Source organism: Bos taurus, chromosome 25, assembly GCF_002263795.3.
Source record: "Bos taurus isolate L1 Dominette 01449 registration number 42190680 breed Hereford chromosome 25, ARS-UCD2.0, whole genome shotgun sequence".
Taxonomy (NCBI): domain Eukaryota; kingdom Metazoa; phylum Chordata; class Mammalia; order Artiodactyla; family Bovidae; genus Bos; species Bos taurus.
In genome coordinates, this window is record NC_037352.1 from 19,981,042 (window position 1) to 20,000,000 (window position 18,959).

General features: G+C 54.6%; 1 protein-coding gene across 6 annotated transcripts in view; it reads left to right on the forward strand.

The window, feature by feature from the left end:
- Nucleotides 1-18,959, forward strand: part of POLR3E (RNA polymerase III subunit E) — a 33,390-nt gene that overhangs the window by 11,580 nt on the left and 2,851 nt on the right. For 3 of the 6 annotated variants that reach the window (XM_059881563.1, XM_024985130.2, XM_024985129.2), the window contains 16 exons: nucleotides 1,078-1,155; nucleotides 1,859-1,974; nucleotides 2,401-2,483; nucleotides 5,466-5,573; nucleotides 5,903-5,952; nucleotides 6,234-6,353; nucleotides 7,464-7,549; nucleotides 7,814-7,858; nucleotides 7,952-8,043; nucleotides 8,921-9,041; nucleotides 11,896-11,977; nucleotides 13,229-13,288; nucleotides 13,395-13,552; nucleotides 14,026-14,087; nucleotides 14,663-15,189; nucleotides 17,443-17,520. In XM_059881563.1, coding sequence (XP_059737546.1) covers nucleotides 1,078-1,155; nucleotides 1,859-1,974; nucleotides 2,401-2,483; nucleotides 5,466-5,573; nucleotides 5,903-5,952; nucleotides 6,234-6,353; nucleotides 7,464-7,549; nucleotides 7,814-7,858; nucleotides 7,952-8,043; nucleotides 8,921-9,041; nucleotides 11,896-11,977; nucleotides 13,229-13,288; nucleotides 13,395-13,552; nucleotides 14,026-14,087; nucleotides 14,663-15,189; nucleotides 17,443-17,520 — 1,866 coding nt within the window. Of the gene's footprint in view, nucleotides 1-1,074; nucleotides 1,156-1,832; nucleotides 1,975-2,400; nucleotides 2,484-5,465; nucleotides 5,574-5,902; nucleotides 5,953-6,233; nucleotides 6,354-7,463; nucleotides 7,550-7,813; nucleotides 7,859-7,951; nucleotides 8,044-8,920; nucleotides 9,042-11,895; nucleotides 11,978-13,228; nucleotides 13,289-13,394; nucleotides 13,553-14,025; nucleotides 14,088-14,662; nucleotides 15,190-17,442; nucleotides 17,521-18,959 lie in introns of those variants that run through there. The other 3 variants (XM_024985133.2, XM_024985132.2, XM_024985134.2) reach the window with 3 other exon arrangements.

Genomic DNA, 18,959 nt, shown 5'->3' on the forward strand with positions numbered 1-18,959 from the left:
GCTGACACGGGGGCCCAGAGAGGCCTCTCTGAGCAGGTCAGTTGGCAGACCGACTCCCTTCCAACCTTATGGAAAAGCCCACACATCAGCTTGCAGCCTGTAAAGAATCTGCCTGCAACACAGGAGACCTGGGTTTGATTCCGGAGTCAGGAAGATCCCCTGGTGAAGGAAATGGCAACCCACTCCAGTATTCTTGCCTGGAGAATCCCGTGATAGAGGAGCCTAGCAGGCTACCGTCCATGGGGTCGTTGGACATGACTTAGCGACTGACTCACCACCACCACCACCCATCAGCAGAAGGAGAGAGAATGGGATAGCGATTCCCATAGATCTGTTGACTGGAAAAAAAAAAAAAGCACAACCTAACAGTTGAATGAGAATTATATTTGGTTCAGCAGAAGTTCTGAAGAGGAAAGCCCAGAGAGAGCCTCTCAGACAGCCCTGCAGGACTATTTTGAAGAGATAAGGGAGGAGAGGGTAGATAGGAGTTTTTGCAAACAAACAGCTTCTCTGTGTGTGGGAAGTGGGAACAGCCTGGGCTCTTTGAAATTGCTCCTTTGTTCTGCACCTTAACTGTCGGGTACCCTGTTTTCTCCTCCCTGAGTGCCCTTAGGGTGCCCTGTAGGGGGAGTGGCTGCAGGGGCAGAGGGTTTGAAGGCCACAGCATCCTTTGTGGCAGTTGCTTCTGCAGCAAGCGGTTTTTGTTTTCCCTTTTTGCTTCCTGTGGTCTCATTTTACTTGTCCTTCTCCACCTGGGTGGCCTGTAAATGAGCAGTTAAGACTTTGGACCCTTACTCTTGACTCCCATGGCATTATGCTGGGTTCCTAGGGGCCGTAGGGCCATGCGTGCTGGGGCCTGTTGGGGTTCCTAATGCTCGGGCATGTCCCTCGGATGTGTAAAAGTGGCTCTTTGGAAGGAGGCTAGCTGGAGCCAGTGAGATGGGATGCAGGACCAGTGGGGGCCTCCAGTCTGGGGCGGGAGTGGAGAGTAGCTATTGATTCTTGGCCAGTGCCCCTAGAGCCCAGCTCTGGGCAGGGCCGGGCAGGGTGGACTGACGGCTCCGTTCCCTTCCCCAGTACCCCGTGCGTCCAGCCTCGATGACGTATGATGACATTCCACACCTCTCAGCCAAGATCAAGCCCAAGCAGCAGAAGGTGGGATTGGCGTCCTGGGCGGAGGAGGAGGGATGGGAGAGGTGATAGAGTGGGAGCTGAAGAAGCCCAGAGGAGTGATTGGAGAGTAAGGAAGAAATCCAGCAACTTGCAGGGCCTTGAGAGCTGCAGAAGGAAACTTCCAGAAAGAAAGGGGGTGGGCAGCTCCAGAGGGCCAGGCAGGAGTAAGGCCTGCGTTGAATTAGAACATGGGACGGGGTGGACTCAAGTTCACAGGGCAGGGCCAGTGTGAAGAGGGCCCGGATGGGGAATCTCATGCCTCTCAGGGCTGGGGTGACAGGGACCGGGAGACCGCCCTGTCCTCAGGCAGCTGCAGCTCTGAGCCCATTGTCATGTAAAAAGCTACACCAGCATTGCCAATTCTGCTGACATTTGAAAGGAAGTTGGAAATAAGGAAAAGAGAAAAGCTCTTGATGTTTAAATGTGGGTACCTAATGTAGACTTTGGGGAGTGGAATGTGGCGGCAAGCAAAACTACATGAACCCCCTCCAAAAAAAGCACTCAGGCCCTTCTCTTGGAATGTGGGTCTGTAGCCTTTGTGTGGACTGAAGTCCAGGGGCCTTCGGGGAGGGATGGTGTCAGTCCTGAGACTGAGGTTAGGAGGTGGGTGTGGTGGGGCTGGGGCATCCCCTGAGCGCTGTGCCTCGGGGTCCCCATAGCTGGTGGGGGTGCTTGGTGCCTCCAGGTAGAACTTGAGATGGCCATCGACACGCTGAATCCCAACTATTGCCGCAGCAAAGGGGAGCAGATTGCGCTGAACGTGGATGGGGCCTGCGCTGATGAGACCAGCACGTATTCCTCGTGAGTGCCCTGGGCCCCGAGGGTGCCGAGCTTCGCTTTCTTCAAATATGAGCCTTCCACGGCCTTCAGCGACACCGAGGCCCTGTGCCCCACAGCTGGGCTCCCCACCAGTGGCTCATCTTTGCACGACTGGGCCTGGCACGGGCTCGTCCCCGGGGAAGTCGTCTTCCCTCCTGAGATGGCTCCTCTGACCAAGTTCTAACTGGGCCGAGAGGAAAGCTGGGCCCTTGATGGGAGAGGGAGCTCCCATCTGCTGCGTGTCTCTCGGGCCACAGTTGAGTTTCCTCATCCCAGCGCCCCTCCTGCATCACGTGCGGCCTTGGTCTCTGGCTGTTGGAGTTCAGGTGTCGGGGTGCAGGGGGCTGTGCCTCCAGGTCCAGGCTTGAGCTTCCTTCCCCTTGACCCTCGTTCTCCCTGTGCTTCTAGGAAGCTGATGGACAAGCAGACATTCTGCTCTTCCCAGACCACCAGTAACACGTCCCGTTATGCTGCTGCGCTCTACAGGCAAGGTACCCACTCTGGGCTGCTGCGAGGGCTGAGTGGGTGGGGGGGAAGCAGGGGGAGGGCTGGGGCCAGGACAGGACACCCTGAAGGCTGCCTCTGAAAGGTTGTTGCTGAGCCGTGAAAGACGCCAGGATTCTTGGCCTCTGGAGGAGACGAATTCATTCGGGGTCAGTGACAGGCTTGATTGCTCAGAGCTTCTGTGTAATAAAATTTTATTAAAGTATAAAAGAGAGAGAAAGCTTCTGACAGAGACATCAGAAGGGGCAGAAAGAGTGCACCCCTGCTAGTGTTCAGCCGGATGTTGTGTGGCTACAGGCTGCTAATTAGAGAAAGGGAATGTCTCAAAACTCAGAGCCTGGCACCAGGCCCCTCACCCACAACATGCAGTTTGAGATAATGGGCGCAAGGTGAGTCATCCCGGGCGTAAAACATGACATGAATCTTGAAGAAAGATAGGTTTCCAAGTAAATATATAGGTTCGTTAACATAGGTTAGGAGAACAGTGTATCAGTAAAACATACTGGTTTGTTGACCCTTACCGGTTCTGAGTCCTAATGCGAACCGTCTTGAAGAAAGACAGAATCTAGGGTAAATGCATAGTTCATTAACATAGCTTAAGAAAAGCATTTCCATAAGGAAAACGCGTTGGTTAGCTCAAGGTTTGAGAAGAGTTAAGTTCAGGAGGAGCCAGGTGTCCTTATGGCAACACAGAATTGTAAGAGAAACCTTTTAAATTTGTATAGAGAAGGGGAAAAAAATCTGACACTTGTAGTTTATTTCCTCCTGCTGCTTAAGAGAGAGATAAAAAATGTCTGACACTTGCAGCCTGTTTCCTCCGTTTGGAGACCCCTGGCCTCCCTGCCTGTTGCCCTCTCAGCCATGGAGGCCAGGCTGTCGGAGGACTGGGGTTTGCCACCTCCAAGGACTTTTACAGATACTGCCAAACCTGATGGGGTGGGGCTCCCAGGTCATCCTGGGACACAGACACAGACACAGACACAGACACACACACAGACACACACACACACACACACACACACACACACACAGCATGACCTTTGGAGTAGAATTTTGTCTTAAATACAAGGTATTTATGACCCAACAATTCCATTCCTAGAAAGCATCTATGCGAGAGAAATGAAACATCGCCACACAAAAACTTGTACATAGGCGGTCACAGCAGCATTATTCATGGTAGAGAAAAGTGGAAATGATCCACGTATCCATCAAGCTGATATATGGATTACAAAGTATGGTATAGCCATACATTTGAATATTATTGAGCCGCAATAAGGAAAGAAGTACTGATACGTACTCCAACATGCGTGAGCCTTGAAAACATTAAGCTAAATGAGAGAAGCCAGGCACAAAGGATCACACGTTATGTGATTCCATGCGTATGAAATGTCCAGGACAGGCAAGCCTGTGGAGACAGAAAGTGTCAGTAGATTATTGGTTCCCAGAGGCTGGGAGGAGAGTGGAATGGGAACAGGGTTTCTTTTTGGGGTGATGAGATGTTCTAAAGTTGATTGTGGTGCTGGATGTATTGTTTTGTGAATATGTTAAAATACATTGAATTGTGTGCTTGAAATGGGTGAATTATATGTTATGTGAATTATCTCAGTAAAGCTGTTAAAAAGTACAAGCTTACTATAAGTATTTAGAGTTTATAAAGCAATAAAGAAATTTGAACACTTAGGTGATAAACTGGGGTAGAATAGAAGTAATATCAAATAGCTATACTCAGCTGATTTGAACTCATATCTCAAGGATATAATTCTTTAAAGCCACATTCCTTTTTTTTTTTTTTTAATTTATTTGGCTGTGCTGGGTCTTAGTTGAGTGCAGCTTATGGGAGCTAGTTCCCCTACTAGGGATCGAACCCAGGGCCCCTGCCTTGGGAACACGGAGTCTTAACCACTGGGCTGCCAGGGAAGTCTTTAAAGCCACATTCCTTCCTCTGCCTAGTCACGTATTTACTCCTCATCTCGAGCACTCTGCTCCCTCTGGTGTCGCAGAGAACCTCCACAGAGCCTCGTGCCTGTCTGATTTCGTTCGAGCCTACATTGACTCGATTGAAACTGAATATCTTTGCACCGCCTCCCAGTGCGCAGGTCTGAGGCCCAAAGAAAAGTTAGGATCTGAGTCAGAGGCGTGTGGACGCTCTTGTACCCGGCTCCGCCAGGCCTCTCTCCAGCCCCGTTTGCAGGAGCCAGTTGTTGGTGATTTTCCTTTTGTTTACTTGTGAGCTGCGCTGGGTCTTTGTTGCTGCTCGGGCTTTTCTCTGGTTGCAGCACATAGACCTCTCATTACAGTAGCTTCTCTAGAGCTCGGGCTCTAGATCGCAGACTCGGTAATTGTGTCGCACGGGCTCAGTTGCTCCGCGGCACGTGGGACCTCCCCAGACCAGGGAGCGAACCTGTTACCTCTGCATTGGCAGGTGGAATTTTATCGACTATGCCACCAGGGAAATCTCTGCACTAGCCAGCTTCTTAATAGGATGGGTGGGATTTGACAGGGAGACAGGTTGGAGGATGTGGGGTTAGGGAGGCAGTGAGGTTGGTCTGGCAGAGGCCTGGGTGGGGGCCAGGGAGAGTGGGGTGTGTTTGCTGAGTGGCCTTTGGGGCCAGAACAAGCAATTTGCAGGGAGGGGAGTGAGGGCCGGGGTCGAGAGGCCCTTGAATGTTGGTGGAGGAGGGTTTGCAGGTAAGCCTTAAGAAAGCAGCTTTGAGCAAGAGTCTGGGTTCACGTCTCGATCTGGTTTATGTGCCTGCTGTGTCCAACACAGCCAGATTGGGTTGCGAATGGCCGTCAGCCTGATGATCCCAAGGCTCTAGGACTGGGGGCTGCAGCAGAGGCGGGAGGCAGTTGGGCAGTGAGCTGAGGCCTTTCAGGGAATCTGGGGCCCTTGGTGACTCCCGTGAGCCAAGCTCGGTGGGTCAGCCTCAGCTCCTAGCGTCAGGTCCAAGCCCTTCTTCCTCTGCCAGGTGAGCTCCACCTGACACCTTTACATGGCATCCTGCAGCTGCGGCCCAGCTTCTCCTACCTGGATAAGGCAGACGCCAAGCACCGTGAGAGGGAGGCAGCCAATGAGGGTAAGCTCGGGACCCCCAGCCCTGCGTCTCTCTGTACGTGTTAGCGGGCGAGGTCAGTCGTGGGAAAAGTACTGAAAGGGCTGGATTATAGGATCCTTAGCAGCATCCCCGGCCTCTACCCCCTGATGCCGGTAGCACCCGCCCCCACGATTTTGACCACCAAAAATATCTCTGAATTTCCTAGAGTCTCCTGGGGAAATTGAAAACCACTGACTTAGGCAGCTACCTCTGTATAGGAGGAGAATTCAGACACGACTGCTTGAGGCCTGCCCGGTGGGTGGGGTGGAGAGCCTCCGCAGAGGCTGCGAGCAGGGCCTTTGCTTTTGCAGCGGGAGACTCTTCCCAGGACGAGGCAGAGGAAGACGTGAAGCAGATCACGGTGAGCCCAGGCTCTGAGAGCGCACCGGGAGGCAGTGGGGCCAGCTTTGTACTGGGCTGTCTGGAGGCAGCAAGGGTGGGCGGGTCTGCGTGGAGCATGGGTTCTGGGGCTGAAACGGAGTCCATCCCTTAGAACCTTCTTGCTGGACTACCTGGAGGGCTAATCTGCCGGGCATGAGGTGGCTGGGAGTGGGAAGTGCCCCAGATGCCAGGTTCTCTGGCCTCTGGGTGGGCTCTGGGTGACAGCCTGGGCCCCAGGCCTGAGGTCTGGCCCCACCCCAGGTGCGGTTCTCCCGGCCTGAGTCGGAGCAGGCCCGCCAGCGCCGCGTGCAGTCCTACGAGTTCCTGCAGAAGAAGCACGCCGAGGAGCCCTGGGTCCACCTGCACTACCACGGCCTGAGGGTGAGCCGAGGCCCCTGGGCGGCGCGGACGCTGGCCTCCGTGGGCTCCTGGGAGAGAAGCCCAGTGCCCGGAGGTGTTAGCTGTGGCCTCGTTGTCTCACTTCCCCTTTCTCTCAGATTGAGTTGTAGCCACCTGGTAGTGCTACAAGGAGAGAGGTTAGGTTCTGGGGGCAGTTTGTCCTGTGTTCCCGCTTTCCTGCCTGTGTGCCCCCGGGGAGTGAGTGACCATGTCACTGGCGGCGGTGGTGGCCCCTGGGCTCTTGTTGAGTGTGAGCATCTTGTTGGGCTCAGTGAGGCTGGTGTTTGGTTACATACCTTTATGCATTGTGGGCCCTGAATGAAGGCCACATGCCCCATCAGGTGCTCCGTGGAGAAGCAGCCATCTGTCCTATGGCTGAGTTAGCTGTGCACCTCTCCCTTCAAGGGTGACTTTTACTGTACTTGACTTGGAGCCCAGTCCTTGGAACTATATTGAGTAAGGGAAGCAATTGAATGTTAGCCCATAAAGACGCCGTAGGCTCTGTCTCCCCAGCGTTTTTGTCGAGGTGGAGCAACTTCTGAACCTTGCTGAAAGAGATTTTTGTGTTGACAGAGCCTTAGACTTTGGGTCGGTCAGACTTCCAAAAGCTCTCCTGTTTCCTAGTGTGTAACCTTCGGCAAGTTACTTAATCTCTCTGAACCTCACTTTCCTTATCTATAAAATGGGAATAATAATAATGGTACCTAACTTCATGTTATTTTGGGGATGGGATGAGTTGGGGTATGTGTGCAGCCATAGGAACAGAGCCTGGCGCGTGCATAGTAAGTGCTCAGTGAACACTAGTTTTTATTTTTATCATTGCTGTCTGTGTTCCTGTATCGGACAGGGCACTGAGGCATAGGTGCGCTGGGACTGTGCAGCCATAAAGGCAGGAAGGGATGAGGTTGAGGCCACATGCAGAGGCCTTGAGTGCTCTCTCTGTTCAGGAAGTTGGGGTGGTCCTGTGACCGGCCTTGGAGCCGGACAGTGGGTGCCTGGAGCAGCACGTGGTACAAGGCTGAGAACCGGATTACAGGGGGAGGCCTGGAATGTTGGCTGAGGTTCCTCTGACTCCCTGTTCCTCCCCCACAGGACAGTCGCTCTGAGCATGAGCGCCAGTACCTGCTGTGCCAGGGCTCCAGCGGGGTTGAGAACACAGAGCTTGTCAAGTCCCCCAGGTGAGATCAGCCAGGCCAAGGCTGAGGAGGGCTGCTGAGCCTGACACTGGCCCTGGGAGCATCCCTCTCTCATGGGTCCTGCCTTGAGACTGTGGCCCCTTCTGTAACACAGTAGGGAGATGTGGAGGGGTCCATCGTCCTCTGGAGAGGGCCAGGAGGGCGTGTTGGACTTTGGGGGGCTGACTTGGGTACAACCTGGTTGGGGGCCAGGGTGGGGCAAGGACAGAGCCCTGCCAGCTGCTGACCTGTTTTCTCCCCCGACAGTGAGTACCTCATGATGCTGATGCCCCCCAGCCAGGAGGAGGAGAAGTGAGTAGAGGGGCCGGACGCCTTTCCCCACTGCCCCTTCCCACCCACTAACCTGCCCCTGGCCTCCTAACCCTTGGCGTTGGTTTTCAATAGAGACAAACCCGTGGCCCCCAGCAATGTCCTGTCCATGGCCCAGCTGCGCACCCTGCCCCTTGCTGATCAGATCAAGATCCTGATGAAAAATGGTGAGTGGGCAGCCCTGCCCTGGGGGGTCCCCAGCCTTGCCACCTCCTGGGGAAGTGGAGTTGGGACAGACTTAAGGAGCGAGGCCCAGGGCCTTTGGAAAGTGCACTGAAGCTGTTACAGGCCACATTAGCGGGGCCACAGGTCCCTGTGAGCCTGGGCAGGCCACTGGCCTTCCTGGGATGTGTTGTTTATTTATGAAGAGGCACTAAGGTAGCTACGGGGCTGAGGTGAAGCTTCAGAGGTGAGGCTTCTTAAAGGATTGTGCAGAGCCTCGCGTGTGAGCACGAGCTGTGTTCATTGTCACAGTGAAGTGTGTTCCCTTGCACCGCTTTGTGGTCCCTCACCAGGCTCTCCACAGTGAGGACTCTGAGGCCAGACCCATCAGAGTGGATGTGAGCCTAGAACCTCAGAGCTGAGTCTCAGGCCTGAGGCTCCTCTGAGATGCCAGCACGAGGGCTGCGGGGCCGGAGTGGAGAGGGGAGCTCCCAGGGCTCCAGGCTGCTGGCCTTGCTGCAGAACACAGGGGCCTCCCCAGGCCCTGCCGCTGCTCACTGCGGGTGGGGAGGTGGGGAGAGCGGGCCACAGTGATCAGGTGTGTGAACTTTGGACCCGATGGCCTGGGTTCAAGTCCTGGCTCTGTCGCTTACTAGCCAAGTGATAATGGGTGAATTTTGAAACCTTCTTGGGCTGGGTCTTCCTCATGAGGCACTCCTGCCTTCCTCCTTGGGTACTCCTCCAGGGCTCAGTGAGAGGCGTGTGCCTGCCCAGAGTGAGAAACCAGTGACGGCAGCTGTTAGGTTACCACTGTCCTGCTGGACTTGTTGCATGAGCCCAGGCCCCTCTTGGCTTGTCTGATGTCTCCTGTGTCCTTCTCAGTGAAGGTCATGCCTTTTGCCAACTTGATGAGCCTCCTGGGCCCCTCTGTCGATTCCGTGGCTGTTCTGCGTGGCATCCAGAAGGTGGCGATGTTGGTCCAAGGAAACTGGGTGGTGAAGAGGTAAGTTCCTTCTAGTCCCTTAGTTGGGAGCGCTGAACCCAGTTAAATTGAATGTAAGTACTGATTTACTGACTGACAAAAAATCTTAAGTTTTGGGCTTAAATCTACCTTGGTGCTTTCTGTTTGTCCTGCTTACATTGCATTTTATATTCATTTTTACCTTCTTTTCTTGTTACTGTTTTCACCAGTAACTTGGAAGTTAGCTTTCTCGATTCTTTCAGTGATTACCCTACGGATTTCTCAGTTTAATATTAGTTGCTACTTTTTATCCTCATGCATGTCAATTCAACAACCTTTAGGATATTTTATGTTGATCTTCCTTTCAACTCATTTGTCATTACATTTGTATATTTTAATTCTGTTTTAAACCCTGAAAGACATTGTTATCCAGTTAATATTCTTTAAAAATTTATTTTGCTCATCATTTCTTCCTGTATCTCTGAGTTCCTAAACATGATGATTTCGTTCTGCGAAAGTGAGCGTCTACAGGTCATAAATTTGTTTCCGCTTTGTTTGGAAATGTCTATTTCACCTTTGTTCTTAAAGGTTATTTTTGTTTTTAATTTTATTGAAGTATGGCTGATTTGGCACCCCACTCCAGTACTCTTGCCTGGAGAATCCCATGGATGGAGGAGCCTGGTAGGCTGCAGTCCGTGGGGTCCCTAGGAGTCGGACACAACTGAGCGACTTCACTTTCACTTTTCACTTTCATGCATTGGAGAAGGGAATGGCAGTCCACTCCAGTATACTTGCCTGGAGAATCCCAGGGACGGGGGAGCCTGGTGGGCTGCCGTCTTTGGGGTTGCACAGAGTCGGACACGACTGAAGTGACTTTAGCATGGCATGACGTAGCATGGCGTGGCTGATTTACAATATTAGGGATATTTTTTACTGAGTATAGAGTTTTAATTTGGTTATTTTCCTTCCGCACTCTGATAAAATTTCATTGTATTCTGACCTTCATTGTTTTTATTGTCTATCCAATGTATATTCCACTGTCTAACATACATTTCTTTGTTTCTCTCTGGCTGCATTCAAGATTTTCTCTGGTTTTGGTTTTGCTCAGGTTGTTAAGATGAGCCTAAGCAGGAATTTCTTACGTGTCCTGTCGGGCTGTATAGGTCCTGGGTTTGTGGCTTGCTGCCTTTTGGTCCTTCTCCAGACTCTGCCTCCTCCCTAGACTGTCAGTTTCTAGGGGCAGGGACTGTCTTGACTCCCTTTCTCCCTGGTGCTGGGTATCATGGCTGGCACATGGCCAACCCTTGGTAACCCTGACTACATTTAATGCACACTTGAATTATATTACTTCTAAATTGTATAGGGTAGAAGACATTGAGTACTCACTGTTTAGGAATGTGATAGAAAGTGAGCAATCTGTCAAAGTGTAAATTGTTCTAGATTTTTTAAAAAGTTGTTCATTGCGAAAAGTCCATCATTTCGCAGTTGGTTGGCCAAGAAAACTGCAGAGCGTATTCATGTTAGAACCGCATGGTGGCGGCCTTTCGCTGGAAGACGGACGTGCGCGGTGTGCTTTGTGGGGCCTTGCGCTGCTGTCTTGGGTGACACACGCGTCTGATTATGAGGGCCTTTGGGATGGCACATCACTGGTTAACGGGACCGCGTCTGTGTGTCTGTGCTGTGGGTGGATGAAAGCCAGGAGAGGCCGTGCCACCAGAGCCCGGAGGCCGCGCGCCCACGGGAGGCACAGAGACTTGCCAGACGCCGGGCAGCCAGGCAGCCACAGAGCCGGGGCTCACGCTAGCCCAGCGCCGCACGTGCCCCGTTCTGCGCGTGGCCTGTCGTTCCTGTGACTTGAAAGCGGGCCCTCCTGTGTTCCGTCTGCTCGGTGCTTTGGCCTTGCTGCCAGCCCTGTGGGTAGTGGTCTTTCCATGCCCCGTCCTTCTGTGTCCCTGTGAGGCTGCGATAGGGAGCGCTCCCACCTGTTGATGCAGCGTGTCTGGATGCTTGTTCTGGGCCCTGCCCTGAGCTGACGTGTCCTTAGGAAATTGGGGCGAGGCCTGGGGTCTAGGGGTGGGGTGGGCACCATTGCAGTCCCGCGCACGGACCACGTTACTCACCAGTGGGCACCTGCTTCCAGTGTGGCAGAGATAGACAGCCCAGGCCAGGGCCCTGTCCTGTAGGGCTTTCGTGGGAAGGTGGGCACAGCTCAGCCTTGAAGGAAAGTAGTAGGTGGGTGCCAGGTGGGCTTGACGGGGCAGGCGGGGCAAGGGGAGCAAAGGAGTGTGTCCCTGGGCAGCAGGGTCTGCGTCTGGATGTGGGCTCAGGGTTTTGCTGTGGAAATGCTTTAAAGCTTTGGCGCCTGTCATTTGCCCTTGAAGGTCCCTGAGCCTCGAGTGCTGGTCCCATTCTCCCCAAGGGCTTCAGCCTCACCCATGCTTGGGGTCTGTCTGATCCCAGCCCCGACCCCTCCTGCCTCCTCACACTGCCCATTCCTCCCTTTGGGCCAGGGGTAAGGCCTTGGGTGCTGCTGCGTTGCCGGCCTCCCTTGGTGTCTCACCTGCTTTACGTGTGGGACTCACTGTCCTCCAGAGTCCTGGGCTCAGCCTGTCTGTCTCTGAGCCCCTGACCCTCCGACCACGCAGGGGCCTTGGGGCTGGGCCCCTGTGAGGGAGGTGTTGGGAAGGGGATGGGAGAGGAACTCGGGTTTGTAGGGGAGGCTGCTGCTTTCCTCCACGTGGGTTCAGGGAGCCAGGCTCCCAGGGAGAACGGCGGGTGATGGGAGCCCTTGGGGCCCACGTGGGAAAGAGGCCTGGGCTTCCACTTGGAGCTTGAGGGAGTGGGAGGCAGGAGGGGTGAGGACAGGGCCTGACCAGCCACCCTGTCCCCTTGGCAGTGACATCCTGTACCCCAAGGACTCCTCCAGCCCTCACAGCGGTGTGCCGGCCGAGGTGCTCTGCAGGGGCCGAGACTTTGTGGTAAGTGCTCAGCTCTCTGGCTTCCTGGCAGAGCATGGGGAGTGGATGGGGGCTGCACAGAGTCCTGGACCTTTGCCCAGGCAGCGGGCAAAGGGCAGGAGTGTGGGGCCCCGGTGGGGCAGTGGGGAGTAGAGGGCTCTGGACTCTGCCTTGCTCCTCCCTCCTCTCGGACCCTGGAGTCTTCAGTTCATAAGAACCTTTGAGTTCTTAGCCTGGAAGCCCATAGGTAGATTCTGACCTGGGAGCCATTTGACCTGAGTGGTATTTTTAAAATACTGACTTACTGTCTATTTTTACAAAAAGCAATCAGACTCACGCTAGATTTCTACTTTGTCATAAATAATTGGACAGTCTGGTATCACTAACCCCCAAACAGCAGCCACTTGGAACGCGGCTGACACTCCCCATTCACCACAGTCCCTGGCATGCTGTTCCCTGCACTGTGGCTGTGGGCTTTAGCAACTCCTGAGCTGGCTCATCCCTCACCCCTCACCCTGTCCTCCCCCCCACCCCACCCCCGCGCTTATCCAGAGCTGAAGTCCCAGCCAAGGCATCCCTCCTCAGGGCTTGGCCTCTGAGCTGCTGTGGCCTTCACTGCCTGCCTTGACCTTGGCAGTGGGCTTTGAGTTTGCAGCAGTGTCGCCTTGGAGCTGTCTGTGGCGACCTTGGTGAGCTCATGCACAGGTCTGATCACACCAGGCAGCCCTAAGCTGTTTAGGAGAGTGTCTCCATTTTCTCTTTTCTCACCTGGGTGTCCTGGCTCCTTGGGGGTACTGAGCATCTAGATGCCTGTGTGGTTTATTTTCATCTCTGGGGATCAGGGTGCAGTGGCATCGACTCCCACGCTCACTCATGGCACACGTGTGCTGCTCACCCTTAGCCGCCTGCAGCTCTTCTCTGTTCATGCAGACACTGTCACATGGGTTGTCTGGGAGAGGGTGTTGTTGGATCTGAGTTGTTGTCGGTGACATACGGGCAAGGCATCCCCCACCCCAGGAAGCTTCTGTGGTGTGGAGTGGGTCCAGCTGCCCTCCTGGAGGTGGTGGCCCTGGAGCTTCTTCACAAAGGAGGAGACGGAGGCTCAGAGTGGAAGTGACTGCCCACAGCCAGGGTCCACACCCCGTCTGCTTGACACCCCTGCCTGGCTAGGAGCCTCTGCTCTGCGCCCTCATCCCAGGCTCCCAGGACAACAGCAGGGGCTTGGGGGACAGTCCTAAGAGTCCTGGAAACACACCTCTTTTTCTCCCTCAGATGTGGAAGTTCACCCAGAGCCGGTGGGTGGTAAGGAAAGAGGTGGCAGCGGTGACCAAGGTAGGTGATGTCCTGTTTGATCTGAGGCTTGGTCCCACTACTGCAGGGACGGGGGCTGAGTGGGGCTTTCGGGCTGGGCGTGCCTCACCTGGCCCCCTCCCCGCAGCTCTGCACGGAAGACGTGAAGGACTTTCTGGAGCACATGGCCGTAGTGAGGATCAACAAGGGCTGGGAGTTCATTCTGCCTTATGACGGGGAGTTCATCAAGAAGCATCCAGACGTGGTGCAGCGGCAGCACATGCTGTGGACAGGCATCCAGGCCAAGTAAGAGCCTGTCGGGCAGACGAGGGGAAAGGACTATCACATCGTCCCCAGCCACCCTTGCCTCCAGTGGGGAGCACAGCCTGGTGCAGCTGGGATGATGAATGCCAGTTTGGAGCTGTGCACACTCCACTCAGGTGGACTTGGCTGCGTGATCCCAGAACCCCCCCTGGCAGAGGCCTGGCACAGCCCCTCCTGCTGATCTAACCGGACCGGCCTCTATTCTGAGGGGTCAGGGAGGAAAGGGAAAGCACTCAGGAGCAAGGTCCCAGGCTTGTGTGGCCCAAGGCAGGCTGGCGGGAGGCTGGCTGAGGAAGGGAGGGTGGGCTGCCGCTGCGCACCCCCACCATTCAGCTCCCAGCTGCAGGCAGGGACCACCACAGCTCCGCGTGTGGCGTCTTGTGGGGACGTTTCTCTGGGGAGGCAGACGACCAGGGACGTGATTTACAGTTAAGAGGGTTTGTTCTTCTTTTCAGATTAGAAAAAGTTTATAATCTTGTGAAGGAAGCCATGCCAAAGAAGCCGGATGGACAATCAGGTGTGGAGGGCGTTGGCTGGGCGGGCCCTCATCCTAACACTGGTTCCAGAAGGGCTCCTTTTCTAGGGCTTGTCGGGGCTCTGCCTGGAGGGGGTGTGGGGCTCAGTGGTGGCCACCCTTCTGTGCCTCTTCCCCTTCCCCACAGACCTCAGCTGAAGGCTTGTCTAGTGGCAAAGCCTTGCCTCAGGGACTGAGGCTTCTGGACCTCAGGGCGGTGTCTGGGTTCCAGGCTGGAGGCTTCCCACCCTCAGGTTGGCAGGGTGGCCACTGGCAGGGACTCAGCGGTAACCTCCTGGGTCTCTGAATGTGGAAATCTGATTTTTCCCGTTCTGTTTCTTCCCTCATGGTTGGGGTAGCCAAATTCCTTCTGGGTAAGGTGGTGGTGAAAGGCCAGACTGGGCCACTTGCTTTTGCACCAGCTGGTTTGCATTTTTCCTGTCCCCCTCATCTGGTCAGCAGAGTGTCCGCATCAGGACAGCAGGGAGTGTCCGTGGAGCAGAGGGGCCGTGGGTCTCTCCCCAGGTCTTTCCCTGCACCGTCTCTACCATCCTGAGCAGCCCTGTGTCTTCTCCCAGGGCCTGTGGGGCTGGTCTCTGGGGACCAGAGAGTCCAAGTCGCCAAAAGACAGGCACAGCAGAACCACGCGCTGCTAGAGCGGGAGCTGCAGCGGAGGAAGGAGCAGCTGCAGGCGTCTGCGGTCCTGCCCGGCGTGAGGATTAAGGAGGAGCCCATGAGTGAGGAGGGGGAGGACGAAGAAGAGCGGGAGGCGGAGGACGAAGAGGAGCCCATGGACACCTCGCCCGGCGGTGGCCTCCACGGTGGGCTGGCCAACGGGCTGCCTGCCGGGCGGGCAGCAGGCGGGGACAGCTTCAATGGGCACCCGCCCTCCGGCTCTGCCAGCACCCCCGTGGCCCGGGAACTCAGGGCCTTTGTGCAGGCCACCTTTCAGAAACAGTTTGTGCTCACCCTGAGCGAACTCAAGCGCCTCTTCAACCTGCACTTGGCCAGCCTGCCCCCCGGCCACATGCTGTTCAGCGGCATCTCGGACCGCATGCTGCAGGACACAGTGCTGGCTGCCGGCTGCAAGCAGATACTGGTGCCTGTAAGTAGCGCCCCCGGCGGCAGACGAGGCCTCGTGGAGGGCTCCTGGGCACGCACGCCTGTCCAGGAGGAAGTGGCTGTGGGAGAGAGGCTGGCAACCAGACTGGCCTGAGCCCTGCTGGCTTTGGGGAAACAGCTGTTGGTAGGGTGCATGGGGCAGGGGCGCTTGAGAGACCGTTGGCCTCGGGGTAAATGTAGGTTCCCACGTGGTTGCTGTGTACGACATTGGGCTGGTCAGCCTCCCAGCCCTGCACCCTCATCTGAAGTGGGTGAATGTTAGTTTTGTGTCATGGGCTTTGGTGAAGGCTGAGTGGGTGCCTGTAGGCCATCACCTGTTGCCTGGCACACAGGAGGGCTTTGGCCATGCCAGCTCCCCATCCTGGGGTCTAGCCCCTTCGTGTGCCAGCACCCTACCCATTCCTGCCAGCTTTGCCATTTTTTAAGATGATTTCACTTCTAGTGTCATTTGATCTTCTTGTGACCGCAGATGAAGAAACTGAGTTTCAAAGAAATAAAATGCATTTACCCAGGAAGTGATAGAGCCGGACATTGAACCTCAGTACCGTGGCTGCAAGTCTTAAATTCTTTCTGCTGCAGCTGAGATGAGCTGACCTCCCACCAGAGCCCTCAGCTGCGCCTGGGTCCCGGCGGGCCTCCCTGTCCTAGAGCTGGCTGGCCAGCATGAGCTCTGTGGCTTTTCAGTGAGCATTTCTGGTGCCAGGCCTGCAGGTGCAGGGTGGGTCCCCTCCACCCCGGGCTCCTTGTCTTGTCCCATCATTGGACAGGGTCCTAGAGGGGAGGAAATAACGGGAGCAGAGGGATCTTTGGAGACCACCTCCCTGAGCTGAGGGTACAAGGGTGCCCAGCTGGGTGCGCTCTTCATTTTCCTCCCAGGCTCTGTCCAGACCTATCAGCAAGTCGGGTGAAGTAGGCTGTGTCTGTCTCTTAACAAGGGAGCACTGCCGTCCGCAGCGTAAGGTCAGAAGCACGTGCAGCCTCGGGTGATCTGAGGCAAAGGCCCATCCCTGTGTATGTGAGGAGCAGAAACTAGGGCAGGAGGCCCTGGGTCCCAGGCTGGCTGGCGTGTCCCAGGGGATCTGGCCCTCATGGCAAGGGGCCTCCTTCGTGAGGTCTCTATAGAAGGTAACTGGGGTTTGGGTGCCCTGCCCTCTTTGGAGCCTCCCTTGTCCACCCAGCAAATGGGTTCAGTTACCTGCAGACTTGCCTTTCTCTGACGGAGCCAGGCAAGGCAGGGGCGCCTGCCTGATGTTAGCCAGGCCATCTTGGGTTGTTGGAGGGGATAGAGGACAAGGGACACGAGTGGCCACCCCCAGGACCTGCTCATCCTACACTTCTCAGTAGGGTCGGCATCCCTACTGAGAAGACCCTGGCCTTTTCCAGCTCTCTTGCTGACTTCCCTCTGTGTCTTGGTCATGTCCAAGGTGGGAGATTGCTCAGACCTGTCCAACCTCTTTTTTACACAAGGGAGCTGAGTTCCAGGGAGAGTGAGTATATGCGCCAAGACTCAGCTCCTAGTGCTACTGGTTATTCGTGGTGTGACCATGAACACTGAGTAAACCTCTCTGCATGGACCTCCCTCGTGGAGAGTGGCTCCCTCTCTGGTAGCAAATAAGATTTAAAGCCCACCTGGGACTATGCGTGGTAGGAATTGTTACTGTTACTTGGGTTGTGGCGCCAGGACTGGAATCCACTCTGCCAGGTGCCCTTTCCACCGTCCCCTTCCCCAGGCACCAGGAGCCTGCGCTGCCCTCTCCGTGGTCCATCTTCAGACTCTGCTGAGCCACGTGGCACGGGCTGCTCAAGGTGGATCAGGGCCTCTAACCCATGTCGACACGGCTTTTGTAGGAGGGATTGAAAGGGATCCCGCGATAGGAAGGCGTTAGGGGGGAGGGAGTGCTGCTTAGACACATCTGAGGGTTGGTTGAGGGTGGGAGGACACAGGATGTTAAAGCAGAAGGGAGAGCTAGTGGCAGGCTGATGGGAAACAGACACCGCCTCCCCGCCTTCCTGAGCACGTCTGTGGCTTCGGGCCGGGCTTGTCTGCTCCTCATGGAAGCGGTCTCCGCGCGCGGCTGGGGAGGAGGGAGCAGCAGCAGCAGGTTTGCAGCTGCCCACAGCTACTGAGAGGCAGAGGCTCCATTCCCAGAACGGGTGGGTGCAGGCCGACAGGACCAAGGCGGGTGGATTCGTGTGTTAGAGCCAAGCAGCCAACTCACGCCTGGGCCTTGGTCAGTTTCCCCCACAGACGGCTGCTTCCCCGGATGAGCAGAAGGTGTTCGCCCTCTGGGAGTCTGGAGACATTAGTGACCAGGTGAGGTGACCTTCCCGTCTCCCCAGGAGGGAGCAGGGTGGTGTTCTGCAGTGGGGAGACCCAAAGTGTGGTTGTATCCATTTCAAATTTTCCAGCCACTCCCGGTTTTAAATATTCTGTCTCTGTCTCCGTATATTTCAAAACATACTGGATGTGCCAGTGGTGTGAGCCAAAAGCAGTAGTTCCCAAATGTCAGACTGGACTGGCTGCATCAGAAACACCTTTTAAAAAGTAGAGGACTGACCCCCAGAGATTCAGTTTAGTTCTATAGGAATGGGGTAGGGTCCTAGGTGTTTAAGTTTCTACAAAGCCTTCTAGATGATTCTGCTGCCCAGCCAGGCTTGTGGACCGGTGATGGACCACATTTCTCAGATGACTGATGGTGGTAGGAATCAAAAGGATTTCTTACCAGTCTCGGGTGTCGGGTCAGATGTCAGAGAAATCAGTCCTTTTGCCTCTAATCACCTGGACAGGAATGAACAGAATATGAATTCAACCAGCAGGATCTGAGGTCCAGAAGTTTTCCTTAAATCATGAGCTTGCCTGAATTTTAAAGATTTAAGATTTAATTGCTAGACTCCAATAGATCTGTCCTTTTCCAGGTCTTGTCCTTAGGAACTGGGAGAGAGGGAGTGAGCAAAAGCCCCCACTAAGGTCTGTGTCCCCTTTTGCCTCTTAGAAGGAGACCGACAGGCAGGCTGAGAACACCAGAGGGGCAGGGCCTTCTGTGGTGGAGAGACATCGAACAGCTCTCTGTGCTTTTGGCCAGAGTGGGTGGCATCTGGGTTTCCTCCTCTTGAACTAGTCCAGTAATTAAAAGGAAAAAAACGTAGTAAGTCCATATTCTTCAAAACAAATAAGACTGAAAACTGTATGGGAAACTGGTCTCCTGCTTTGCCAGACCAGATTCCCACTCCTCAGAGGCAATCACTTTTTAATTACAAGGCATCATTTTATATATATACACACACAAATATACACAAATTGTACTTCTGCTATTAGGTGTCTCACCTTGTTATTTTCAATGGGCTTCTGGTTGCATTGGTTGAGGATTTAGTTTTCAGCTATGTTGGGAGAATGGACAGGTGTGGGATATATTTTTTTAGTTACATCACATATCAATGCTAGACTAGAAATGTGTTCATTGTGGAGACAAATACCAGTAGTTTACCACATCCATTTCTTTTTTATACTACTTTTCTTGTTTTCACTTGCATGGTTTTCTGAAGACAGACACACCACCAGGAGTACTGTTCTTGAGTCCCAGACGCCTCTCCAGTGGGACCAGCTCCATGTCTCTTGCTGGCTTGCAATCTTGTGTTTTCCTTGTTGCTTAATCTTAGCTTCTAAGGGGACCAGAGGGATTGTCTGCATTCTTCCATGTCTTAAAATGGCTTCCTTTTGTCCTCAAGTATTATTTGTCTGGGACTGGGGTTTTG